The 24355-nt window shown below is 51.3% G+C and overlaps 1 protein-coding gene across 1 annotated transcript; it reads right to left on the bottom strand.

Moving 5' to 3' along the window:
• Nucleotides 1-535: 535 nt before the first annotated feature.
• Nucleotides 536-22662, bottom strand: LOC117042393 (suppressor APC domain-containing protein 2-like). The gene is made up of 6 exons (XM_033141938.1): nt 22215-22662; nt 11526-11662; nt 4620-4757; nt 3815-3916; nt 2685-2795; nt 536-681 (listed from the first exon to the last, which is right to left on the bottom strand). The coding sequence occupies exons 1-6, from the start codon at nt 22660-22662 to the stop codon at nt 559-561; spliced, it is 1059 nt and encodes a 352-aa protein (XP_032997829.1). The 3' UTR covers nt 536-558.
• Between the last annotated feature and the right edge of the window lie 1693 nt (nt 22663-24355).

A 24355-nucleotide genomic window follows, 5' to 3' on the forward strand; every position in this document is an offset into this window, starting at 1 on the left:
CTTTCCACAAATGTCAATAGCCCTTTGTTTCCAAGCTTTTCATAGTAACAGCAACCCTCTTGTCTTGTAGTATCTCCCAAGAAAATGATGCAAACCGAGGGGATATGCACATATTACGGCTACCATCCTATATCCACTAGCTCTCGCCACTGAATAGCAACATAAAGAGGTTGACATATGCAGACAATTGGTCCATCTAACTCAGTATTGCCCACACTGCCTGCTAGTGGCTCTCTGGGGTTTCAGACAGGCGGGGAGGGGGCGGCATGTACAGCCCTTCTTGGCGATGCCGGGGATTGAACCTGGGACCTTCTGCATGCCCAGCCGATGCTCTGTGACTGAGCTGCAGAACCCTCAAGATAGGGCTGGGTGACTAGAGGTCTAGCGTTCCTCTAGTGCCTCTTGCAGGAACAAGCTGAAATAGCACAAAGGAGGAAATGTTTGCGACGCCCCTTCACAAGAAAGGTCTGTCTGAAAGATGGCCAGTCGAAGGAAGTGAGAGGGGACAAAGGGACATCGCCGTGCTGCTGACCGTCGACAAGAGTGTGGCCTTGGCTGTCAGATGAAGGTGGACTCTTTGTGGCTGGGCAGTCTGTAGCCGCGGGTGTCTTTCAGCTGCTTGCAAAGAGCTGCTTTCTCTTGCTCCAGCTGGGCAATGCGGTCGCTCTTCTCGGACACTTCCTGTTTGTTAGGCAGACAAGCAGCGTTATCAAGAACAGAACCGCCATTACCACCAGGGCCTCTTTTCTCCGAGGTGGCCATGTTGTTGCACTGGACTTCAAGAATGAGAGAGGAATACAGGGACTCAGTTCTGGCAGGGTCAAGGCGGGCACCTTTGAACGGTGTCCAAAATCTGCACCTCAGGAGGTCGCCTCGGTCTGCCTCCTAAAAGGGCGAGTCCTGAGGCAGCCCCTGGCTTTCACTATTGCTTGACTTGTCGGCATCCGCCTGTCTCGTGAGACAATGGAGTGCGACCTCCAGGGGTGAAGCCAAACGGCTGCATTAGCAGCACCCAGGGGCATTTCTAGCCCCTTGGCTGCCCGGGGCGGGAAGCCAAGAGGCACCCCTGGGGGCGGGGCATCACGGCGTGTGCGTGCATCATGATGTCATGACGCACGTGCACAGCGCGACACCCCAACCCTGGGGATGCCTGCGCAGGGGGGGGAAAGGGAAGCATAGCGGGCGCTTCCCCCCTTTTCCCTTGGGGGGTGGCGGCGGAATAATGCCTGCGGAATAATATTTCCTGCATCCCTTTAGCAATGGTAATGACCTTTCCTCCCATTCCCCAAAGCCTAACCTCTCCTTTTCTCTCTCTCTAACCCTCCACCCCAACTGCCAAACCCCCAACTGCCTTTCAACGGTTGTTCCCCCTCCTTTTTGAACGCCAACTAGCTCCGCCTCCCAGGGAACACCTACCTAACATGGCAGTGATAGGTTAACCCATGATGAACCTGAATCATCAGCAGGCATTATTCTGCCACATTGGGAAGCAAAGCCGGCGCGTTTAAGCGCCCGCTTTACTTCCTTTTTTCCTTTTTTCTCCCCTTTCGGACGCTTCTTTCGGCGCGAGGGGCGGGCCAGCGAGAAGGGGGTGTCATGGCAGCGACAAGCGTGACGCCCCCTCCTTGCTGGCCCGCCCCTCGCGCTGAAAAAAGCCACTGGAATGGGGAAAAGGCGGCATGCCCCCTCCCCTGGAACCCGGGGCGGCCCGCCCCCTGCCCCCTTGCTCCGCCCCTGGCAGCACCAAAATAACCTCTCCAGGGTGCAAGCCTCAGCTGTGTGCATGAAGGTTGTGGGCTGCCCAGATGACAAGACCCCCCTCTCGGTCTCGCTGATGTGGTCCAAAGGAAAGCAGAGCAATACATTTGTCACCAGCTTGGCTGCAGGAGTTGCCGGAAGAAGGCGTACAAGGTGCCATCTAACCGCCTTAGGGATTCCACTCTGGATTTGTGTAGGGTTTACTCCTTAGCCAGGCGTAGGGCAAACTCGGCCCTTCAGATGGTTTGGGACTACAACTCCCATCATCCCTAGCTAACAGGACCAGTGGTCAGGGATGATGGGAATTGTAATCCCAAAACATCTGGAGGGCCAAGTTTGCCTATGCCTGTCCTTAGCCCTTTCTTGTCCTGAAGACGTCCCGCAAAGTAGCAGGCACAGATTGTTCCTTGGAGTTCACTCCCAAAGCCTTTCTCACAAATGTGAATAACTGTAAGGCAGCGGAGGTTTAAGACCAGAGTTTTTCTTCTCCTAGATGGGCTCCCTTCCCAAGTTGATGAGAAGAAGGAGAAGAAGAGTTTGGATTTGATATCCCGCTTTATCACTACCCGAAGGAGTCTCAAAGCGGCTAACGGTTCTCCTTTCCCTTCCTCCCCCACAACAAACACTCTGTGAGGTGAGTGGGGCTGAGAGACTTCAGAGAAGTGTGACTAGCCCAAGGTCACCCAGCAGCTGCACGTGGAGGAGCGGAGATGCGAACCCGGTTCCCCAGATTACGAGACTACCACTCTTAACCACTACACCACACTGGCCCCATCTACCCCTCACCTCCCTCTACAACATGTGCAGAAACTGCCTTCTGGACCATTGGACCCCCTATGGGTGTTGCCCCACTCAGTTCCACCACTCTGTCTTCGTGCATCTTGGCTTTTCATTTAAAGGGACCAGCCTGTGGATTTTTCCCTTACCTTGATCAGCAGGTGGTTCTGTTCCTTGAGGACTGTGACAGCTTGCTGCTGAAACTCCTTCTTTCCCGGTGGATAAAGGGGCCCCCCAAAACCAGGAGGTGGGACTTCAGGCTAGAGGAGAGGGAAAACCCACATAACTATCCGAGCGCAACTTCCTTACACAACATACCACCCAATTTTTTTTATCCAGCACTCAATATCCAAGAAGCAGACAAGATAGACCTACATTGGCTTCCAGTACGTTTCCAAGCACAATTCAAAGTGTTGGTGCTGACCTTTAAAGCACTAAACGGCCTTGGCCCAGTATACCTGAAGGAACGTCTCCACCCCGATCGTCCAGCCCAGACACTGAGGTCCAGCTCCGAGGGCCTTCTGGCAGTTCCCTCCCTGCGAGAAGTGAGGTTACAGGGAACCAGGCAGAGGGCCTTTTTAGTAGTGGCGCCCGCCCTGTGGAACGCCCTCCCATCAGATGTCAAGGAAATAAACAACAAACTGACTTTCAGAGGACATTTGAAGGCAGCCCTGTTTAGGGAAGTTTTTAATGTTTGATGTTTTATTGTGTTTTTAATTATTCTGTTGGGAGCCACCCAGAATGGCTGGCGAGGCCCAGCCAGATGGGCGGGGTATATACAAAACAAAACAAAACAAAACAAAACACAGGAGTGCTTGTTCTCTGATCAAAGGCCGACACTGTGCAGATGTGTTTAGAGGCATGTGCCCTGACCAAGCAAGGTAAAAAAGGGGTCAGGGGTGCCACCAGATGTTGCCAGCCATCCAAAACAGTCTTATTCCAACATGGACCACATCCTTCTTTTTCTGCTTTAGCTCACATTTTGGTGTCCGAGGGAGGCAACCCCTCCTTCCAGTGCTTAACATTTGGATACAGCCTACTGGGAAGCTGCCGTATGCAAAGCCCATGGAAATGAGAAGGACCTGTATTCAGCCAGTTCCTGCTCACTTCCGTGGAGCTTCTTCATGTGAACTTGCACCTGACAGGTGAGATCTGTCTGTTTCGTCTTCCACCTCCTTGTACTGGAAAGGTGAACGATCCTCCCTCCCAAGGCAGTCGCTTGTTCAGCATCCCCCCAGGGCAGAGTTGCCCCAACCCCAGGCCCTCTGTCCCCACTGACCTTTCCAGGGGAGGCCAGCAGGTTTTTCAAGCACAGGTTCACTTCCTGGATCTTGGCCAACAGCAGGCAGCTCTGGTTGGAGTAAGGGTCTGGGAAATAGCTCTGCGGTTGTGCAAGAACAACAGTCAGCAGGAAAAAGCAAAACAAAACTCAGTACAGAAATTGTATCCTGAAGATTGCAATTCAAAGAGGAGTTGTTTTTCAATAAAAAAAAGGAAAACAGAAAAAAGGTATGAGGATGTTTGCAATTAATATATGACCTTTTAGCCCATGTGTGAAAATGCGTATGTGTAACTGAAATAACCACCTTGGCTCGGCTTAGTGTGGCAGCGACAACGAGGGTCTTGCTAAGCCAAGATTTGGCTCAGTGTGTTGTGTGAACCAGTTCAAAGATTCCACATTGAAGGTGACATTTAGTCTCCTAATCCCTGCTACCTTTTATTCTGAGGAGCTGCCTAAATGTGTGACAATTCTCAAACTAAACATATGTGCTTTGAAAAGGGGACATGTAAAATCTACAGAACCTCATGTGTATCTCAGCCTACTGAATGCCATGCCACAAATACTCCACCATCACACAAGGCCGGCCCTTACCTTGAGCAGAGTGAGGCAGATGCCTCAGGCACCTGATTTTGGGTCTCATTAAAGGGCTGCCAATTGTTATCTACCGTGTTTAATATTTATTGCAGCTTTACTGCCCTGAGAAGCGAGATTTGCTTGTGGGATTTTCTGCCCCCGCTTAGCACCTATAGATGCCGCCTAGGGGGTGGTATCTGCTCTCCCTCGGGCCCTGCCTGGTACTTACTGCCTCCGTTCCCATGTGCTTCTGACGCCTCTGGGCCTCCAGGAGGTGGCGCTGAAACCAGTCGCGCACACGCTCAACCATCTCCAACCCTTGCAGCAAGGCATCCCGTTCCCGTTCCAGCTCCTGCATTCGCTTCAGCTGCAAGACAAGAGGGCAAAGTCAGGATTCCAGCTTGTGAGTTGTGGGGTGGGTGGGTGGGTTTATTTGATGGGTATGTTTAGCCTGGAGAAGAGAAGGTTAAGGGGTGATATGATAGCCATGTTCAAGTATATCAAAGGATGTCATATAGAGGAGGGAGAAAGGTTGTTTTCTGCTACTCCAGAGAAGCAGACACGGGGCAATGGATTCAAACTACAAGAAAGAAGATTCCACCTAAACATTAGGAAGAACTTCCTGACAGTGAGAGCTGTCCGGCAGTGGAATTTGCTACCAAGGAGTGTGGTGGAGTCTCCTTCTTTGGAGGTCTTTAAGCAGAGGCTTGACAGCCATCTGTCAGGAATGCTTTGATGGTGTTTCCTGCTTGGCAGGGGGTTGGACTGGATGGCCCTTGTGCTCTCTTCCAACTCTATGATTCTATGATTCTATGATTCAGCAGGCACAGAAAGACTTTGCAACGCTCAGAAGACCTCCATCTAAGGGAGAAGGCACCTTGCAAAGAGGGGTGTCGACATTTCCGCACAAAGTAGCAAAGGGCTGTATCTCCACGGGTATAGAACCCATGCTTTGGACGCAGAAGGCCTCAAGTTCAGTCCTAGGCACCAATATCATCATCATCATCACCATCACCATCTATTAGATTTATGTATTGCCCTCCATCAAAAGATCTCAGGGCAGTCAACAAGATAAAAACACAAGATAAAAGCACAAATAAATACAGTGGCACCTCCGGTTACGAACTTAATCCATTCCGGAGGTCTGTTTGCAACCGGAAACCGTTCTCAAACTGAGGTGCGCTTTCACTAATGGTGCCTCCTGCTGTGCGTGCGCCTCTGGCGCGCAATTTCCGCTCGCATCCAGGGGCAAAGTTCACTTCCAGGAGCAGCTACTTCCGGGTCAGCGGAGCTCGTAACCTGAAGCGTGCGCAGCCAGAAGCGTTCACAACCAGAGGTACCACTGTAGTTAACAAATCAATAACCCTGCACTCCCACAAACACATTTAAAAGGCTGTAAAATGCTAATCAGCCCAAGACCTGATTGAAGAGGAACGTCTTTACAGGGCGCTTAAATATATAATGAAGGAGGCAGATGAATCTCCCTGAGGAGAGCATTCCACAAATGAGGAGCCACCACAGAAAAGGCCCTGTTTTTGAGTTTCCAGCCTTTGGACCTCACGTGGAGGAGGCACACAAAGAAGGGCCTCAGATGATGCAAGGTGGCCGAGGAGGCAGGAAGGGGGCAAAGCGACACCCTTCTGACCTCCCCAGAAAGGGCACCTGAGAAAGCAGCAGGAGGAGGGCAGGAGCCCATTGCCAACCGGTGCCCCCGGGCACCCAGAAAAGCAGCATATACCGGTAACACCTGTGCTAGGAAATCTGCACTGGTTGCTGATTTGCTACCAGGCCAATTTCAAGGTGTTCCTATTAGTTTGTAAAGCCCTTAACAACTTGGGAGAAGTTTATCTACTGGATCGCCTTACCCCATAAACGCCCGCTCAATCACTTTGATACGCAGAAGTGGCATTTTGACATAAAAATTCTATGTAATATGAAACCACACTTCAAAGCCAGTTCTCGATGCAGCTCAGAAAGTGGGCCAGCTCAGTTGGTCAGAGCGTGGTGCTGATAACGCCAAGTTGCAGGTTCGATCCCCGTAAGGGGACAGCTGCGTATCCCTGCATTGCAGGGGGTTGGACTAGATCCCCCGGGGCCCCTTCCAACTCTATGACTCTATGAGATGAAACGCCCCAAACCTCCAAACCGCCAATGAAAACAGCACAACGTATCGAAACATCGGTTTGCGACAAGAATACAGGGCGGAGCAGCCCCTTCGACAAAACTGGCTGCTAAACTGCACGTCCAATGCAATACCGAAAGAATGAACACGAGAAATAAGAAGGCTTAACCCGAGATGCATTTCGATGGAGTTTCTAGTGGGAGGAATCCCAAAGGCAAGGTGCCACCGTGGAGAAGACCCTGCTACCCACAGAACACCATCCTCTTGAGGGATGAGGAACAAGGCATTTCCTCATTTCTAGGGTTCTACAAATTCCTTTTTAGAACTTGAAAACACTGGGTGTTTGGGGAGGAGGTAAGGTCTAAGGGAGGCCAGAAGAAAGATGTGTGGAGATTTGTGTGTGTCGTCGTGGTCCCCACTACCTGAGCCGCAGAGAGACTCACCCAGAAGAAGAAGCGCAGGGCCTCCAGGCTGCTCAGGGCCGTGCCCAGCGGCACGATGAGGATGGTGTAGCCTCTCTGGACTGCCATCATGGCGCAGTGGGGGCCGGGAGGCAGCAACGCCCAGAGCAGGAGGGAAGGGGGCCACCCTGGCATCCCAGCAGGGCAGCGAGGTCCCCTCAGTGACGCCCTTGCTTGAGGAGGGGAAAAGTCACACTCTGACCCTGGGTGGCCCCTTCTCCTCACCCCACAAGTCTCGATCCACCTGCTCCCAGGCCAGTGTCGTCTCGGAAAGCTCCGCCGGCAGCAGCCAAATACTAAAACAACACACCAGCCCCCAGCCCCCAATTCCTTCAGGAATGTTTCTCTGCGCCTTTCCTCATTCCTCCTCTCACATTGGACTCTCCTTTCAGCCGGTCCTCTTTCCTCTAAGGCACTTTTCGCTCCCCTGTCACACCCTCTTCTCAAAAATCCTGTCACGACCTTCCTCCACAGCGGCTTCCCTCTCCCACCCCTCAGCTCTCACCCCTTTCAGACGCCCTCTTCTCTCTCGCACACCCCTCCGGCAACCTTCTCCTCATTCACTCATCCACACCCTTCCTTCCTCCCTTCCTTCCTTCCTTCCTTCCACCTTTCCTCGCCCTTTTCTGCCGCCCGCCCGCCCGGTCTTTCACATTCGCGTTCTTTTCTTTTCTTCAAATGGATTTGCGCTGCCTGCTCTCCTCCGCTGCTGACCCCTCGCCGTCTCTCGCCTTGGCCTTCTCCTCTGCTTCCCCCTCTTCCCCTCAGACCCCTCCTCTGCCCCGGGGGCAAAGCAACAGTGTCCGGAATCTACCCCCCTCAACTCCCCATTTGGCTGAAATCAGCACTTTCCCCCAAGTGCATTGTGGGATATGCTTTAAAGCCTCAGTTGCCCTGGACAATGGTGGCCATAATCCCAGCCTTTCCAGCTGGCTGAATGCGCTTGGGTAGCAAAGAGAGGTGAGCAGAGCGCACTGCTTTGCCAACTAACTATTGCAACATGAGGGAAAGGCCTCGTTCGAAACCGTATCCTCAACTTTTTGGGGTTCCAGCTGGCCCTGGCCGAAGGTGTCTTAGATTGGCTTTTTAATTTCGGGTGCTTCCAAGGCTATAGCGATTTCCGAAGGTGGATTTCAATCCCAGGCCAGCAAATTCGGTTTGCACGATTACAGTACCATAGAACCGTAGAGTTAGAAGGGACCCCGAGGGTCATCTAGTCCAGGACTCTCAACTACAGAAGAAGAAAACGAAGAAGAGTTTGGATTTGATATCCCGCTTTATCACTACCCGAAGGAGTCTCAAAGCGGCTAACATTCTCCTTTCCCTGCCTCCCCCACAACAAACACTCTGTGAGGTGAGTGGGGCTGAGAGACTTCAGAGAAGTGTGACTAGCCCAAGGTCACCCAGCAGCTGCATGTGGAGGAGTGGAGACACAAACCCGGTTCCCCAGATTACGAGTCTACCACTCTTAACCACTACACCACACTGGCAACAACTCCACTTCCCCCGAGCACCCAACCCCAAAATTAGACCTGTTTGCAATAAGGGAAGTAATGTAAACTGGAAAGCGTGTGGTAACGCTTGAGGTAACGTATTCTAAAGGTAAAGGGACCCCTGACCATTAGGTCCAGATGTGAATGACTCTGGGGTTGCAGCGCTCATCTCGCTTTACTGGCCGAGGGAGCCGGCGTACAGCTTCTGGGTCATGTGGCCAGCATGACTAAGCCGCTTGTGGCGAACCAGAGCAGCGCATGGAAACGCCGTTTACCTTTCCGCCGGAGCGGTACCTATTTATCTACTTGCATTGATGTGCTTTTGAACTGCTAGGTGGGCAGGAGCAGGGACCGAACAACGGGAGCTCACCCCGTCGCGGGGATTCAAACCGCCCACCTTCTGATCGGCAAGCCCTAGGCTCAGTGTTTTAGACCACAGCACCACCCGCGTCCCCCAACGTGTTCTAACCTGCCCACAAACGAACTACAATGAATACTCCGTAAACAGCTGGTGTCGTCTGTCCTCCCTGCAAACTCTGTGCGAGCAAATCAGGATAAATGCTTGATAAAAACCGAGTGCCTGGAAGCCACTTCAGTGCCAAAGCGGGCCTGCATTGAAATATGTAGCAGGCAGCTGCAGACGGGGGTTTACAAAGCTCATTACAGAGGGAGGGCAGCCCTTCCCCGCAGAAGGCAGACAGAGCAGATCAGAGAAGGCGAATACATCAGAGTGAATGCTTTTTTTAAACAGGAAGCAACCTTCGGCAATCATACCTTTCAGGTCCAACCGGCACCCTGGAAACAACAAACAGCATAAGCTGTGTGGAGGCTAGACAATATGTGCATTAATACAAACAAACGCACACTTAAAAATCAAATATGAACTGCACTCCTTTCCAACCTGGCCTTGTCCGTCTTATCTCCTTTCAGCATTAACTTCCGTGGGGTGAGGGGAGTGGCAATGGAAGGGGTGGGGAGAGAGAAAAGCAATGGGGGGCAATTTTGAATAGGGACAAAATGGCCGGCAGGGGGGTATTTGGCCTACTTTTGGGGTTGACACAATTACTTTGTTGACACAAAACAAGTCACAGAAACCGTTGCTGGATTTCTCTTTTCTGATGCAAAGACTCCTTAAGAATTTCAGTTAGTTTCACTGCATCTTGGATTGTTCCTGTACTTAGTTCATATAAGTACCATGGGTTTTAAGTCGGTGCATGCCAGAAATGGTAGGATTTCATGATTTCAATTTGCTTTTGTCGGGTCTGAGACCGTACAATGACATTTGTACTGATTAAGCCACCCCTGGTCTTTTCACGCCCTTAATTCTCAGCTCGGTTTCATCCTCACGATCTCCTGCGGGGAGAACGCAGGCAATAATAGTTTTGGAGTGCTTCAATCCTATCTGGCTGCCCCGCAGAACTATAATTTTTGAGGTCCACATGGGACATAAACACAACCTTGGACCCAGCGACCTCAAAGGACAATTGCAGCCTGAAGGCAGGTTTTTTAAATTAATTAACAATGCTGGTTTGTATTTCTTGAGGCTTGAATAATCCTCCTGTGGCTGGGGAAAAAAAGAAGAGGGAAAAAAGACATTGTTTTCCGTTTGCACACAAAGGTGTGGCGTGTGGAATGCCTGGCTAAAAATGACGCTTAGGATGTTTGCAGACCGTTGGCTGGGCTTTTAATCACATTTAAGTTGCACAGCTAATAGTGGATTGGAATGACCCAAGGTCGGACATTTTCCAACAAAGATAGGGATGGGAAGATGCACTTAACAACTCGTTCTGATGTCGTCTCTGTTGGATTGGATTGTTGCCTATCACATGACGGTGTATGTTTTGATTCCACAGAATGGGAAGTGACAGAGACAAGATGTTTGTGTTACTGTGTTCCGTGAAGTGGGACTATTGTCCTTTGTTCTTTCTCTTTGCTGCCTGATGCTAGAGAGAGAGGGAGCCATGTTGCAGTGCTCCATGTGTGTTTATATGTAAACTAGTGGTTTAAGCCCATTAAAATAATGGGCGCTAGAACATATGTGGTAAACATGCATGCTTACTCAGGAGTAAACAATGGGAGCGTAGCCATTATTTTTGTTAGGGGGGCAGGCCTATTGTTGGGGGCAGGACCATAGTTTGCTATGTATTTTTATTGATTTTTATTTATTGGGGGGCAGCTGCCCCTCCCTGTCCCCACTTCACTACACCCATGTATAATAGTCACAATAAGAAAAAAATATTCTGTCCCTCGAGTCCCCCTGCCCACACAAATAGCAGCTGGCTAATATTCTGTGCATTCTGCCCCTTCTCAAATGCACTAATTATTTTAAATGTTCCAGGCCCTGAAATGTTCCAGGCTGATTCCAGGCCCGCTTGTTGTTGGGGCCTCCTGCTGGGCCTAGAGAGCAGTGGGAGTCCCGGGATCGGGCCGCTCGGCGGCCGTTCGATCGGCGGCGACGCGGGAGGGCGATGGGGGAGCTGTTGTGGAAGCCCCTGGTGCCTGCGCAGTGGCGTCCGTCGCTGTTGGCCGGTTGCGCCGCGCCTCCGCCGACGCCTGGCCGGTGAGTGTTTCTCTCATGGAGAGAGAGGGAAAAGAGCGTGAGGCGCCGCGGCCGGGTGCTGTCGGAGGGCGTCCGTGGCAAGGGGGTGGTGTGCGGTGAGGTGGAGAAGAGAGGGGAGGGGGCGGGCTGCCCTGGGCCGCTCCCGGGCCACTAGGCCTCGGGGCTCTTGTTGTAGCGGCGGCAGCAGCAGCGTGGCCGGCCTTCTTGGCCTCCCCTCGTCCTCTGCAGCGCCGGCGTTCCGATTCAACCGCCCCGCTTCAACTGCCGACGCTGCTCGCGGCCCGATCTCTCTCCATCCAATCCCTGTGTCCCTGGGGCACATGCGCAGTAGCGCAAACCCAGAGACACACGGACTGGACGCAGAGACACTTGCATTTTATATATATAGATAAAGTAGATTACAGCCAAAATGCTGAGTTGCTGAGTTGCTAACAGTCTCACCTCCCCGTAAACAAATCAGAAAAGGAGGCTCAGTGACCAGGTTGTCTGGACTTCTCACCATATCATATTCCAAGGCATTGGAAATGGTGTGTCTCCGCGGTTCCTTCGGAAGTCGGATACTCCGGCGTCTCCCAGCTTGACAGAGGGAACTGTTGATGCTACGGGACCGTGTGACTCCTTTCCCATCGGATTCTCCTGGAGAAAGAGATTCATTAGGCCATAAACATATTTTCAAAAGAAGGGACTAAGGAAGGAACTTACAGGTTTGTTTGTTGTCGTTTGATCTGATAAACTTTTGAGGATCCTGCTGTTTACAGTGGACTTTGTACTGCTCCCTCGTGCAGGTTTTTCGTGCCACAATATAATCCTCGTAGGAACACCGCCCCATATTGGCGGCTGTCACACCATTTAAAGCTTTCAACCACCACGGCTTCCCATGAAGAATTCTGGGAGATGTAGTTCATTAAGGGTGCTGGCAGTTGTTAGGAGACCTCGCTATTCCTCTCCCAGAGCTACAGTTCCCAGAGTGCTTTAACAATCATTCCCTCCTCCCGGGGAATTCTGGGAATTGCAGCACTGACAGTTCCCCCCCCCTTCGCTCTCGACATGAGAACTCGTGAACATCCAATGAAACTGAACGTTGGAAGGTTCAGGGCAGATAAAAGGAAGAAAAAGAAGAAGAGTTTGGATTTGATATCCCGCTTTATCACTACCCGAAGGAGTCTCAAAGCGGCTAACATTCTCCTTTCCCTTCCTCCCCCACAACATCGTATCTGAAGAAGTGTGCATGCACACGAAAGCTCATACCAAGAACAAACTTAGTTGTTCTCTAAGGTTCTACTGGAAAGAAATTTTTATTTTGTTTTGACTATGGCAGACCAACACGGCTACCCACCTGTAACTCCCCCACAACAAACACTCTGTGAGGTGAGTGGGGCTGAGAGACTTCAAAGAAGTGTGACTAGCCCAAGGTCACCCAGCAGCTGCATGTGGAGGAGTGGAGACGCGAACCCGGTTCCCCAGATAATGAGTCTACCGCTCTTAACCACTACACCACACTGGTGACGGAGAGCATCGTTCAGCTATGGAACTCACAGCCACAGGAGGAAGTGATGGCCAACAATTTGGATAGCTCTGAAAGAAGATTAGGACAAATTCATGGTGGCTAAGGATATTAGGGGCTGCTAGCCATGGTGGCACTGCCAGAAACAATATGCCCTTGAATACCAGTTGCTGAGGAATCACAAGTGGGGAGATCGCTGCTGCACTCAGGTACGCTTGCAGGCTCCCCCCACCCAAGCATCTGAGTGATCCCTGTGAGGTAAAAGGACCTTTGGATGGTTAATTCTGGTCAAAAGCGACTATGGGGTGAGGCGCTCATCTCGCTTTCAGGCCAAGGGAGCTGGCGTTTGTCCACAGACAGCTTTCTGGGTCATGTGGCCAGCAGGACTAAACCACTTCTGGCACAACAGGACACCGTGACGGAGACCAGAAGAAGAAGAAGAGAAGAGTTTGGATTTGATATCCCGCTTTATCACTACCCGAAGGAGTCTCAAAGCGGCTCACATTCTCCTTTCCCTTCCTCCCCCACAACAAACACTCTGTGAGGTGAGTGGGGCTGAGAGACTTCAGAGAAGTGTGACTAGCCCAAGGTCACCCAGCAGCTGCATGTGGAGGAGTGGAGACACGAACCCGGTTCCCCAGATTACGAGTCTACCGCTCTTAACCACTACACCACATGGAAATGCTGTTTACCTTCCTGCTGCAGCGATACCTATTTATCTACTTGCACTGCCGTGCTTTCGAACTGCTAGGTTGGCAGGAGCTGGGACAGAGCAACGGGAGCTCACCCCGTTGCAGGGATTCGAACCACCGACCTTCTGATCGGCAAGGCCAAGAGGCTCGGTGGTTTAGACCACAGCGCCACATGCATCCCATTTCATGTTTTTTCCCTGTGAGAACAGGATGTAGGACTTAGGTGGGCCACGGCCCTGATGCAACCGAGCACGGTTCATCTTACCTTCTTACAGTGAAGCAATTTATAAACTGTTTTGTTAAATAAATGCTCAATAGGCAGGTTGTCTGGAAGCACCCTTACGTGGAAAAACCAGCGCCTTAAGTTGATGCCCAGAAAACAACAGAGAGAATGGGGGAGGAATTGGGATGGGGAAAATGTCTCCCCATGGATTCAGGGCAGTTCTGTGGTCCTTAAGGCCTTGGCAATACAGTTGCCATCCTGTTCCCTGTCCCTTACTCCCTGTTCTTCCAGTGGCCTCCTTCACACATGAGCCTTTCCCCGGAAAGGAGCCACAAGTGAACCTCCACCTGCCTGACAGCCTTAATGTCAGTATGCTCTTAAAGGCACAGGGTTGCAACTATTTAAAAAGGGGGAGGGGGAGGCCCCTATTTGCCTTTCGATGTGGTTCACTCCCCTTCTGAAATGGACTTCTCTCTCTTTGCCACATCCCAGTTGCTTTAATTAGAGCCACTAATTACAGGGGCTCATTGATTAACTGAGCCCAGGCTGGCGGAGGTCCAGTCCAGTGGGATTGATTGCCCCGGCTGACTTCCCAGGGACAGAATTAATGAGGAACAAAGCGCTCGTCGTAAAAAAAACAAAAACAAAACGCAAATGAAGGACCCAAGCGCCCCTCCCCCCCCTGCGTCCCGATATCCTATCCTCCAGGGTTTGCTGTTCCTGCTGCTTCAAGGGTGACCAGGTGCAGAGAAGGCCTGGCTTCTTCTGTCGATGTGTCAGAGGGGAGTTGTGGCAGGAACATGTTGTCGTGCCAGGGTGGAAAAAGCAGCCATTAGGGACACAGGAAGCAGTCTTCTAACTGAGTCAGAGCATTGGTCCATGCAGCTCAATATTGTCAACACTGAGTGGCTCTCCAGGGTACCAGGCAGAGGGCATTCCTAAACGGCCTCGGTCCTGTGGTACCTCGGGTTAAGAACTTAATTCGTTCTGGAGGGCCGTTCTCAACCTGAGGTACCACTTTAGCTAATGGGGTCTCCTGCTGCTGCTGCTGCGCCGCTGCTGTGCGATTTCTGTTCTCATCCTGAAGCAAAGTTCTTAACCTGAGGTACTATTCCTGGGTTGGCGGAGTCTGTAACCTGAAGTGTCTGTAACCTGAGGTACCACTGTCCCTGAAGAAGCGTCTCCACCCCCATCATTTAGCCCGGACACTGAGATCCAGCGCCTGGGCCTTCTAGCAGTTCCCTCACTGCGAAAAGCAGTTCCCTCACTTTACCTTTTTCCATCAGCGCAAGGATTTCTCCTTCCCCATCTCCTCCCTCTGCATCCCCCGCCCCAAAAAAACATTTCTCCTAACCCTACAGAGCAGATTTGGGGGTGCATGGGGGAAGGAGTTTGGGGAATTCCCTAGCACTAATGCTAATCCTTAAAGGTAAAGGGACCCCTGACCGTTAGGTCCAGTCGCGAACGACTCTGGGGTTGTGGCGCTCATCTCACTTTACTGGCCGAGGAGCCGGTGTACAGCTTCTGGGTCATGTGGCCAGCATGACTAAGCCGCTTCTGGCGAAACCAGAGCAGCGCACGGAAACGCCGTTTACCTTCCCGCCGGAGTGGTACCTATTTATCTACTTGCACTTTGACGTGCTTTCGAACTGCTAGGTTGGCAGGAGCAGGGACCGAGCAACGGGAGCTCACCCCGTCGCGTGGATTCCTTACACCGGCCCCAAAATGTATTCCTAAAGCACCCACACCGCTTCCATCTCTGCAGGTTCAACCAGAGTCACGTAGGAAAACTGCCTGAGGAGGAGCAAACAGTCTGAGCCGTTACATGGCAGCGAGGAAGCAAAAAAAGAGGCAAGGGAAGGGGGAGAATCTGACCGGGCAAAGCTCTGCTCAGAGCTCAGCTGATGCACAAGATCCACAGTTCACGGGATGTATGGTGCCAGTCGGCAGCTACAGATTGAGTGGCAGCCGCCCAGACAATAAGGCAGTTCCCGGCCAACTCAGCAGATGGAGGGATGCCCGTGGCCCAGCGCCAGGCACTGGGAGCTGCCAAACTCTCCCCTACGCCGCTGCAGACAGCAGCTGGGATATCAACTGTCAATCGGCAATGGATCCAGGGGCCTTTCATTCCCAACCTATAGAATCCTGTTACCTATCCCGGTGCTAACTTCCCACTCCCACTTACTTGGCTCTGAAGACCCCCATTGTCTTTTCTTCTTCCCTGCTCATTCATCCTGGCATGCATTTGGGAATCTCCCACCAGGATCAAGTTAATGCAAGGAGAAGGCCTGCCCTCCCCACCCCCCTCCAAACTCACGCCAAGATAAACTGACGCTTGCCAAAGCAAAAGCAAGTTGCCCTTTAATACAGAAAAGCAACTGTGTGTCTGTGGGCCGGGCCGGCTCTATCATTTGCTAGCTTGTACAATGGCCCAGAACATTCATTTCATAAACTACTTCTCATTCCAACAGCTGTATTTAGAGTGGGCAACTTGAACTTCTGTAGAAATCTTAAAGCAGAGGTCTCCAAACTACAGCCCACGGGCCAGATATGGCCCAAGGGACTCAATTATCCGGCCCGCGGCAAACCCCGCTGCCCGCTCTTACCAGCGTGGCGTGGCACGGCTGCCCACTTCCGGGTCAGAGGAGCACCGGAATAAGCTTGTGCGCATGCACAAGTGTCATTTACGGTGCACTTCCGGGTCAGAGGAGGCCCGTGTGCATGCGCACAAGCTATTTCCAGTGTTCCTCCAACCTGGAAGTGTGCCTGAAATAGCGTGTGCGCACGCGTATGGGCGCGCGCTCCATCACCCTCCGGCCCGCCGCATGATTAGCTCGGGAGGCACTAGCCCAAGGTCCGGTAGGTTTGCTGACACCTGTCTTAAAGGCACATGTGCCCTCCAGCCCTCCTTTGAAAGTGACAACCATGCTGTGCATGATTGGGGGCCAAATGCATCCTTCTGTTGTTGTTGTTGTTCAGTCGTGTCCGACTCTTCGTGACCCCATGGACCAGAGCACGCCAGGCACGCCTATCCTTCACTGCCTCTCGCAGTTTGGCCAAACTCATGCCAGTCGCTTCAAGAACACTGTCCAACCATCTCATCCTCTGTCGTCCCCTTCTCCTTGTGCCCTCCATCTTTCCCAACATCAGGGTCTTTTCTAGGGAGTCTTCTCTTCTCATGAGCTTCTCATCCTTCTAGGCCTCACCAAATGGACCTTGAGACTCTTCCCAAGCCACACACCCTCTTCCCAGTCCACACCCCTTGACCAGCCTTGCTCTCCCACCCTCATCAAGTGCTTTTGCTTGGCTGGAATGTGTCCTTGAACTCGGACAATGCGTCTCGTCCGCCTGGATAGAGAACGGAGATGTCTGTGTGCAGAAACTAGCCTGCCGTACAAAGGTAAAATTCGCATCTGTTGCTCCACCCACTTTCCCCTCTGGCCCCACCCACCATTGGCATGTGAACCCCAGAACGTTGCCCTACTCCCCTACAGAAAAGGACCAGATGATGCTTCTCCTAATCTGGAGTTTCACCTGCTCACTTTCTTCATGTCAGCAAGCCTTTCACAAAGAGGGGGCTCATCCCCAACCCAGGGGTCTGATGACCCCTCTCAGGGAAACTTTCCTGCCCTCCCCAAGAAACCCCCCCACCAATTTCATGGTTACAGCCCTTTGCCCTTTGACAAGGTGGATATTTCGCTGGATTCAGCAGGGCTCATCTTCCTGTACTTCATCAGAGGGCAAACGGGCAAATTTAGCACCCCGGGGGGCCATTCCATTGTCACGGGTGGGACACTTTGACCATGTTTTTGGGTATTCAAACATGTTTAACAATGTAAATATACATAAAAACTAACAACCAAAATTTAAACTATGTTCTTAATAAGATACTGAACATTTTACTAATGTTTTATTATTTTTATGGATATTTTTGACAATTTTATTAAATGTTAAAAGTGTTGTCACGGGTGGGACAAAAAAAGGACATGGAGCTTGAGATAAGTTTGATTTATGGAAAAACTCTGTGAGTTGGGGGGTGACTCAATGATAAACTCAGCATATCTGTTTAAATCAATGTTTTTTGGTTACAACTATGCAATCAGGAATTAAGTTTAAGAAATTTAATGATACAAAATTCAGGAAAAAATGCTGTCACGGGTGGGACAATCATCAGAAAACTTTTAATTTGAACACTTCTGTGAAGACTACGTGGGTGGACTTTTGAAAAGAAGGTCCATAAAATAAACTTCTTTTGTCTTTAGCTTTTAAAAAAATGGTTAGACTGCACGTTTGGAATTTTCCTCACCAAAGTCCAGTGCTCATCTAGCATTCTTATCAGGCTCATTTTTCATGGAATGGCCCGGGGATCAAATACTCCCCCCCCCCACTGTACATAGGCAAAAGTGTTTTGTGTTGTGTAGGCTCCTATGCCGTGTAAGTAATGGGCCCCGCCTGCTGGCCTGTTCTCTAAAATATCACTGGTTTGCTCATTTCTATATATAGGGTGCCTACATTCTGCATGGACTGGTTGTATGGCAATATGTGCAAATGGCATTAGATACCTGTTAGGTCCATAAATTACCATATGGCACAAAAAACAGCAACAATTTGTTGTTGACAAAGGACAGATGGACATATAAAGGGCCCCATTACCTTCAGTAGCTTAGGGCCTCATCAAGCCTAAATCCGGCCCTGACCACAACTCTGGGGCCGTGAGTGCAGAGAGAGAACTAACCACAGGCAAATCGACCCAAATACACCCAGCTTGCTTTGCGGAGACAGCCGCAGGCGAGACAGAAACACACGAGCTGAGGAAATGCACTTGCCCAAATGCACACGACACAGCACAGAGCACGCTCCTCCGCTGTCTCTCGAGACAGACAGACAGGCCAGCAGCAATAATACTTGACGCGGAGTCAGACCCCTAGTCCATCTAACTCAGTATTTCCCACACTGACTGGCAGCAGCTCTGCCAGGTTTCAAGCGGGGGACCTATCTTCTTTGAATCCTGGCATGCCTAACAGAGAAACCGAAGGATGAATGGCACATGTCACCGGGGGGGGGGCAGGCCAGGGGAGAAATGTGGGGGTGGGCAGGCAGGTTATTTATGAAGTCTAATCCCACTCCCACTCCTCAACTCCAGCCTCTGGGGCTGTCCAATGCGTGGCCCATTAACAAAAGCGCCTTACTGGGGAGCTGGGGGGTGGGAGGGGGTGGATCAGAGCAGCCGGGTAAGAGGATTGGTCGTCTCTATGGCTGGGGAGACAGGATCAGCAGCGCTAAACCCTTGGCCGTATGGTGCTGTGGCTGAGTTGCCGCAGGCTCGCCAGGGGCGCAGAGGCAGAAGAGAGAGAGAAAGAGCGTGTTTGCAGAGGAGGAAAAGCAGAGGTGACCCCCCACCTTCCCTCTCACCCCCCCACCTTCCCTCTCACCCTTGCTGTGTTTATTTCTCTTCTCACCCTGTTCCTCCTGATCACACCGCCCCAAAGACACGCACAAACACATCCTTCTGTTGCCGTGCCGCAAAAAACAGCAGCTGCCCCCAAACCTCTGCAACCTGCAGTTTGCCTAGCACCCCTCTAGAAATCAAATCCACGCAAGCCAAGAGGAGAGAGCTGGGCCGGCCCAGCCCCACCGATGGCTCCTAAAAAGAAGCGTTGCAAGTCTAGAGTGAATCTGGGGGGGACGGACCCAGGTGTTGCTGAACGATGGCTCTTCGTCACCCCCTAACCATCATGGCTGGGGTTGATGGGAGATGTAGTGTGGCAAGGGCCGGAGGGCCGCAGGGTCTGCAGCCCCAAATTGAGAGGCAGAACTTGCATCTTACGTGGCGACAGGCGGGAGGAGGTGAGCTTGTTACCTGGACTTCACAACAAACACTTAACGCTTGTAAAAGAAAGAAAGAAAGCTAACGACAGGTCCAAGTGAATAGGTTTGGGGCAGCGTTCTCATGCTTGCTCTCTCTATTGGGGAGAGCTTTGAATGTGGGGCATTTGATTTTTTTAAAAAAATAATAATATTTATTGAGTTTTTTCTCATAAACAAAGAAAAATGCACAAATGTGGGGAATTTGAAGAGGACAATGTCCCCAGCCCCACCCACAGGGTCCAAAATGGTACTGTCACAACAACAACAACAACAGCAACAACAACAACAACAACAACAACAACAACAAACTTTATTTGCATAGCCTACAGGCCATTGCATCAAAAAGACACATATTACAGATACTGATAAAAACCATATATAACCAATAAAACGAGCTGAATCGGGATGTGAGGGCGATCTGGCTGCGACATCTGTCACCCCATTGATCGCCAGGGTTGATTCGGCTGACCTGGCTGGCTGGGCGGGTGTCCCCTTCCTCCCTCGCCGCTCCATGTGCGTCCCTCCCGAAGCTGCGCGCTCGGTGGAAGAGGACGACCATCCCAGATAGGAGGAGTGTCCCGTTCTTCGGTCAAGGGTATACGATAGCTGCGCTCCCCTGCTAGAACCTCCAAACATGCTCAAGGTCCATTTGTAGGAGAACGTAGGGTACTGTCTCAAGAGAGCTGTACTATTTGCTCCTTTCTGACTCTCGTGTGCCTCAAATAAGCGAAATAAAGACACTTCTTTTCCCTTGGCTTTTGACACCTGAGGTGTATGGGGTTCTTTTTTTGGACCCCTCTTATTAATTAATTGCTTAATTAAATTTGGATACCGCCCTATGCCCTGCAGGTCTTTGTATGGTAGCAAGTTGTTTTAAAGTGTTTTTAATATTGCGTTTTGATGCTTTACGTTGGCTTGGGACCTCAGGGTGAAAGACACTTATAATAGAGGAGGAGGAGGAGGAGGAGGAGGAGGAGGAGGAGGAGGAGGAGGAGGAGGAAGAAGAAGAAGAAGAAGAAGAAGAACTACTAGTATAGGAGCAGAGGAGAGGGTGTCAGTCTGACTTCGATTCCCCCCTCCCAACACAATTGATCAGCATGTGTGGGAAACAAAATGCTTTCTTCCAAGAATCTCATGGCGGCACACATACTGTATATTCTGGTGTGTAAGACTACTTTTTAATCCAGGAAAATCTTCGCAAAAGTCGGGGGTCGTCTTATACGCCGGGTGGAGAATCTTCGGCCGAGTATATCTCAAACTCTATATTTTAACTGGAAAAGTTGGGGGTCGTCTTATATGCCCGGTCGTCTTATATGGCGGAAAATACGGTAATTCTTCTCCCACTCTTACCCTTACAACAACCCTGCAAGGTAGATCAGGCGGGGAGGTGGGGACTTGTCCAGCGGCACACAGGGAGTGTCATGGGATTCCATTGTGCTAGCCAGCACACTGCTATATCTCTCTCAACCCGAGTCTTTTAAAAGGCTTTTAAAGCTCCTGTGCTATTTAATGGACACTCTCATACGTCTGATGAAGTGGACCGCAGTCCGCAGAAACTCATGCCACAATAAACTTGTTAGCATTTAAAAAGGGTAAACGCAAGGCGCTTTGTTGTTTTTTTGCTGCAAAAGGCTGACACAGATACTCCTTAGGGAAACATTAGAAAGTGTTATGGCTGATCTCCATGCCATCGAAAAGCACCACCTCTTGACTTCTGCACATCAAGCTGATCCGGTCAGCTGGCAATGAGAGAACAAACTCAACAAACAGGGAAGGTCTCCTGCCTTGCTGGTGTGTGTGTGTGTGCGTTACAAAACCTGTATTCACACTCCTGTTCACTGTGTAGGCTACTCACTGCATTTCCAATGCTGGGCTTTCAATCCCCCAACACAGGACGTTATCCAAAATGTGTCCTGTTCTGATTGCAGTCCTAATTCGTCCCTAGCCCAAGATGGGAACACTTCTGCATAAGGAAAGTACATTGTGCCGATGTGAGCGGCCGAGAAGAGCTGTGAAATGCAGCCCAAAAAAACCTCCAGCAACTTCACTGTGCTCTAAGGGGGTAATGTGAACAGACCCCTGGATCAGACGCTGGATTCCCTTAACAACTTTCTTCATTGCTTGACCTCCTTCCCATCCTGTTCCATCCCAGTAACCAGCTTTCCAGCTTGTCGCTTAAGCCCTTGTAGACCCAGCAACTTGGAAGGGGCCAAATGGCACTCCACTCTCTTCTGCAGCAGCCAGAGGAGGACCACCCAGGTCCCCTACATCCCACGTTGATTATAGGGGCATAGTCAGACCACCGAGCTCATCGTTGTGCACGCTCTCCGCACAGAACAAATGACAGCAGCATTTGGGCAACTTTTTCCAGCAACCCTACCTGGAGAGGGATTAAACCTGCAAAGCCCTCTGCCCTTCCCCAATTCTGCAGGACACCCCCCAAGAACAGAAACAGGAGCATAGCAGAAAGGTGCAGACTAGCAAGTCTAAGTCCAATTTAATTAATTGTCCCCTGGTAATCAATTCATTAAACCGAGCCCCAGTGAGACATCAGAAGGCCTGGCTCCCCTCCACCACCTCCTCAAAGCTACTGGCACACACATTCCCAGATGACCCAGGAATCTAAAGCAGACAATGTGGTGCTCACCGGATTTTTGGACTACAACTCCCATCGTCCGTGCTCCCTGGGACTGATGGGAGTTGTAGTCCAAAACATCTGACGGGCACCATGTTGGCTTACTACTCCTGTCCTGAGGTTTCTCTCTCCTGCCGTAATCTCTTTCCCAAGAATAAAAGCACCTCAGTCCCCACTATTCAGGAATCCTGGTTTTGTCCTCCAGCCCCACAGCAACACCCCTGACCCCAAGCCCAGGCCTCCTGGCCTCCTCCTCTCTCACTTACGTATCCGACTCAAGTTCTTCATCGACTGCGAAGTTGAGTTCTGCCCATCCCCGGCCTGCCCGCCGACTCCAGCGCCTGACTCTCCAGCTTTCTCGACCTTCTCCTCTTCTTCTTCGGCCTGGAGGAGGGCGATTCTCAGCCCGGCCACCAGGCGGGGGAAACTTAAATACCCTCCGCAAGGCTCTGCCACTTGCTGCAAGGCCTGGAGCACACCGCGAGGGAGCTGGCACCTCTCGTTGTCCCCCGGGGGGCTCACCCCGCAGCCCCCGCGGCCCCAGCGGCTCTCGATTTCCGAGACGTGGACGGTCCCGCTCCGCTGGTCATCCAGGATCTCGAAGAGCGTCCGGAGGCTGCGGAGGAAGGGCCGCGGGAGGCGGGTGCCGCGGGCCGGAGGAGGGGGGTCCTCTGGGGTGGGTGGAAGGGATGGGGCCGCCAGCCCAGAGCTCATTGGGAGTGGAGCTTGGGGGTCCTCGGGAATTCTCAGCAGGGGGAGCCAGGAAGACCCTCGAGAGCTTCTCTGGAAAGCCACTGGGATTCTAGAGGGTGAGCTGGGGAGAGAGTGCTGGAGAAAGCCTTAATTCCAGTGAAATGAAACAGTGGGGCTGGCGGCCAGGAGGGGAGAGTAATTCTGGAGGGGGAGGGAGGGCAGGCAGGCGGGGGAGTCCTCAGGACATCTGGGCTTCCTGGGAGGGGACTAGGCTAGTGGGCTAGAGAGCAGCAGAAGGACTGGGTGAGGAAAGCAGGGCTCCTGCGGCTACGGCTGCTGCTGCTGCCGCCGCCGTCTGTGTGGCCAGGGTTGCTCTGGGGCTTTGCTGAGGTCTCTAGTTTGTCAGAGTCGGAATATCTGATTGAGTCAGATTGGCCAAGCCGGTCCATGAAGCAGCAGGGGTGGCGGGTGCGGGGGGGGGGGGGAGAAGGGGGTCAGCTGGGATTGGAACCATGTGACCCATCCCAGATAATCGCCCTGGACGCCAGATGATTAGCGGCTCTGTCTAACGAGGTAGCATCTCCTCTGGGGCAGAGAGACAGAGAGAGAAAGAGAGAGAAAGAGAGAGAGGGAAGGTTTAGCCTTCTAGTGCGTAGCTGAACTCTGAAGCTGGGGTCAGTGGGGTCATCTCTCCTTCCTTCCTTCCTTCCTTCCTTCCTTCCCCTCTTTTTTTATGGGTACCATTAATGTAAGATGGTAGGTCGTTCCAAGCACATTCATACTGCTCTGATTTAAATAATTGAATTCTGAACAGACAACCAATTTAAAATAAGTTTAGCCATGCATTGTAACATAACTTTTTGTTTAAGATCATTTGGAACTAACTTACTGGTAGTTGGTCTCTAAGGTGCTACTGGAAGAATTTTTTAAATCTTATTTTGTTTTCTCTGAGGAGAGTTTGTTTATTTAACATGTAAGGCGCTGGCAAATACGAGATAATCTAGGAAATGATATAATCTCCCCTGCCGTGAAATAAACTGGGGCATTTCATTCCCAGCCTGTCTGTGCTCTAGTTCACCTCTGCTTGAGGAGTTCAGAGTTTCGCAGCTCAGAAGCTGGTTTGAGAAACCAGGAAATCTTTGCTGAAGCAGAATATGAAGCAAGGAAAACATGGGCCCATGACTTTATTCCCAACCAGGCAAGCCATGGTTTATAACAGGCGTAGGCAAACTCGGCCCTCCAGATGTTTTGGGACTACAACTCCCATCATCCATAGCTAACAGGACCAGTGGTCAGGGATGATGGGAATTGTAGTCCCAAAACAGCTGGAGGGGCCGAGTTTGCCCTATGCCTGGTTTATAAGATGGGGTTTGTTACGTCTGAATGAGGCTGTGGTCTCCTTGCTCCTTACAGCCTTGAGCTAAGGGCATATCCACACCATTTATTTGAAGCACACCCAATGCACATTTTAAGCGCACAGCTTCCCCTATAGAATCCCGGGAACTGTAGTTTCCCCTAGACGGAGATGTCGTTCACATCACCTTTGACAAACTAACGGTCCCCGTGATTCTTTGGGGAAGTAAAGTGCTTTTAAACAAGTGTTTCAAATCTGCGCTATGGATCTGCCCGCAGTAAACACTCCCCATCACCTGAAAACTTGCCTCTGCTCTCTCTAGGGGAATGAGACAAGAGGAAAACATCTGCCACTCTAAGC

This window comes from Lacerta agilis, chromosome 2 (genome assembly GCF_009819535.1).
Source record: "Lacerta agilis isolate rLacAgi1 chromosome 2, rLacAgi1.pri, whole genome shotgun sequence".
NCBI classification, from domain to species: Eukaryota; Metazoa; Chordata; class Lepidosauria; order Squamata; family Lacertidae; genus Lacerta; species Lacerta agilis.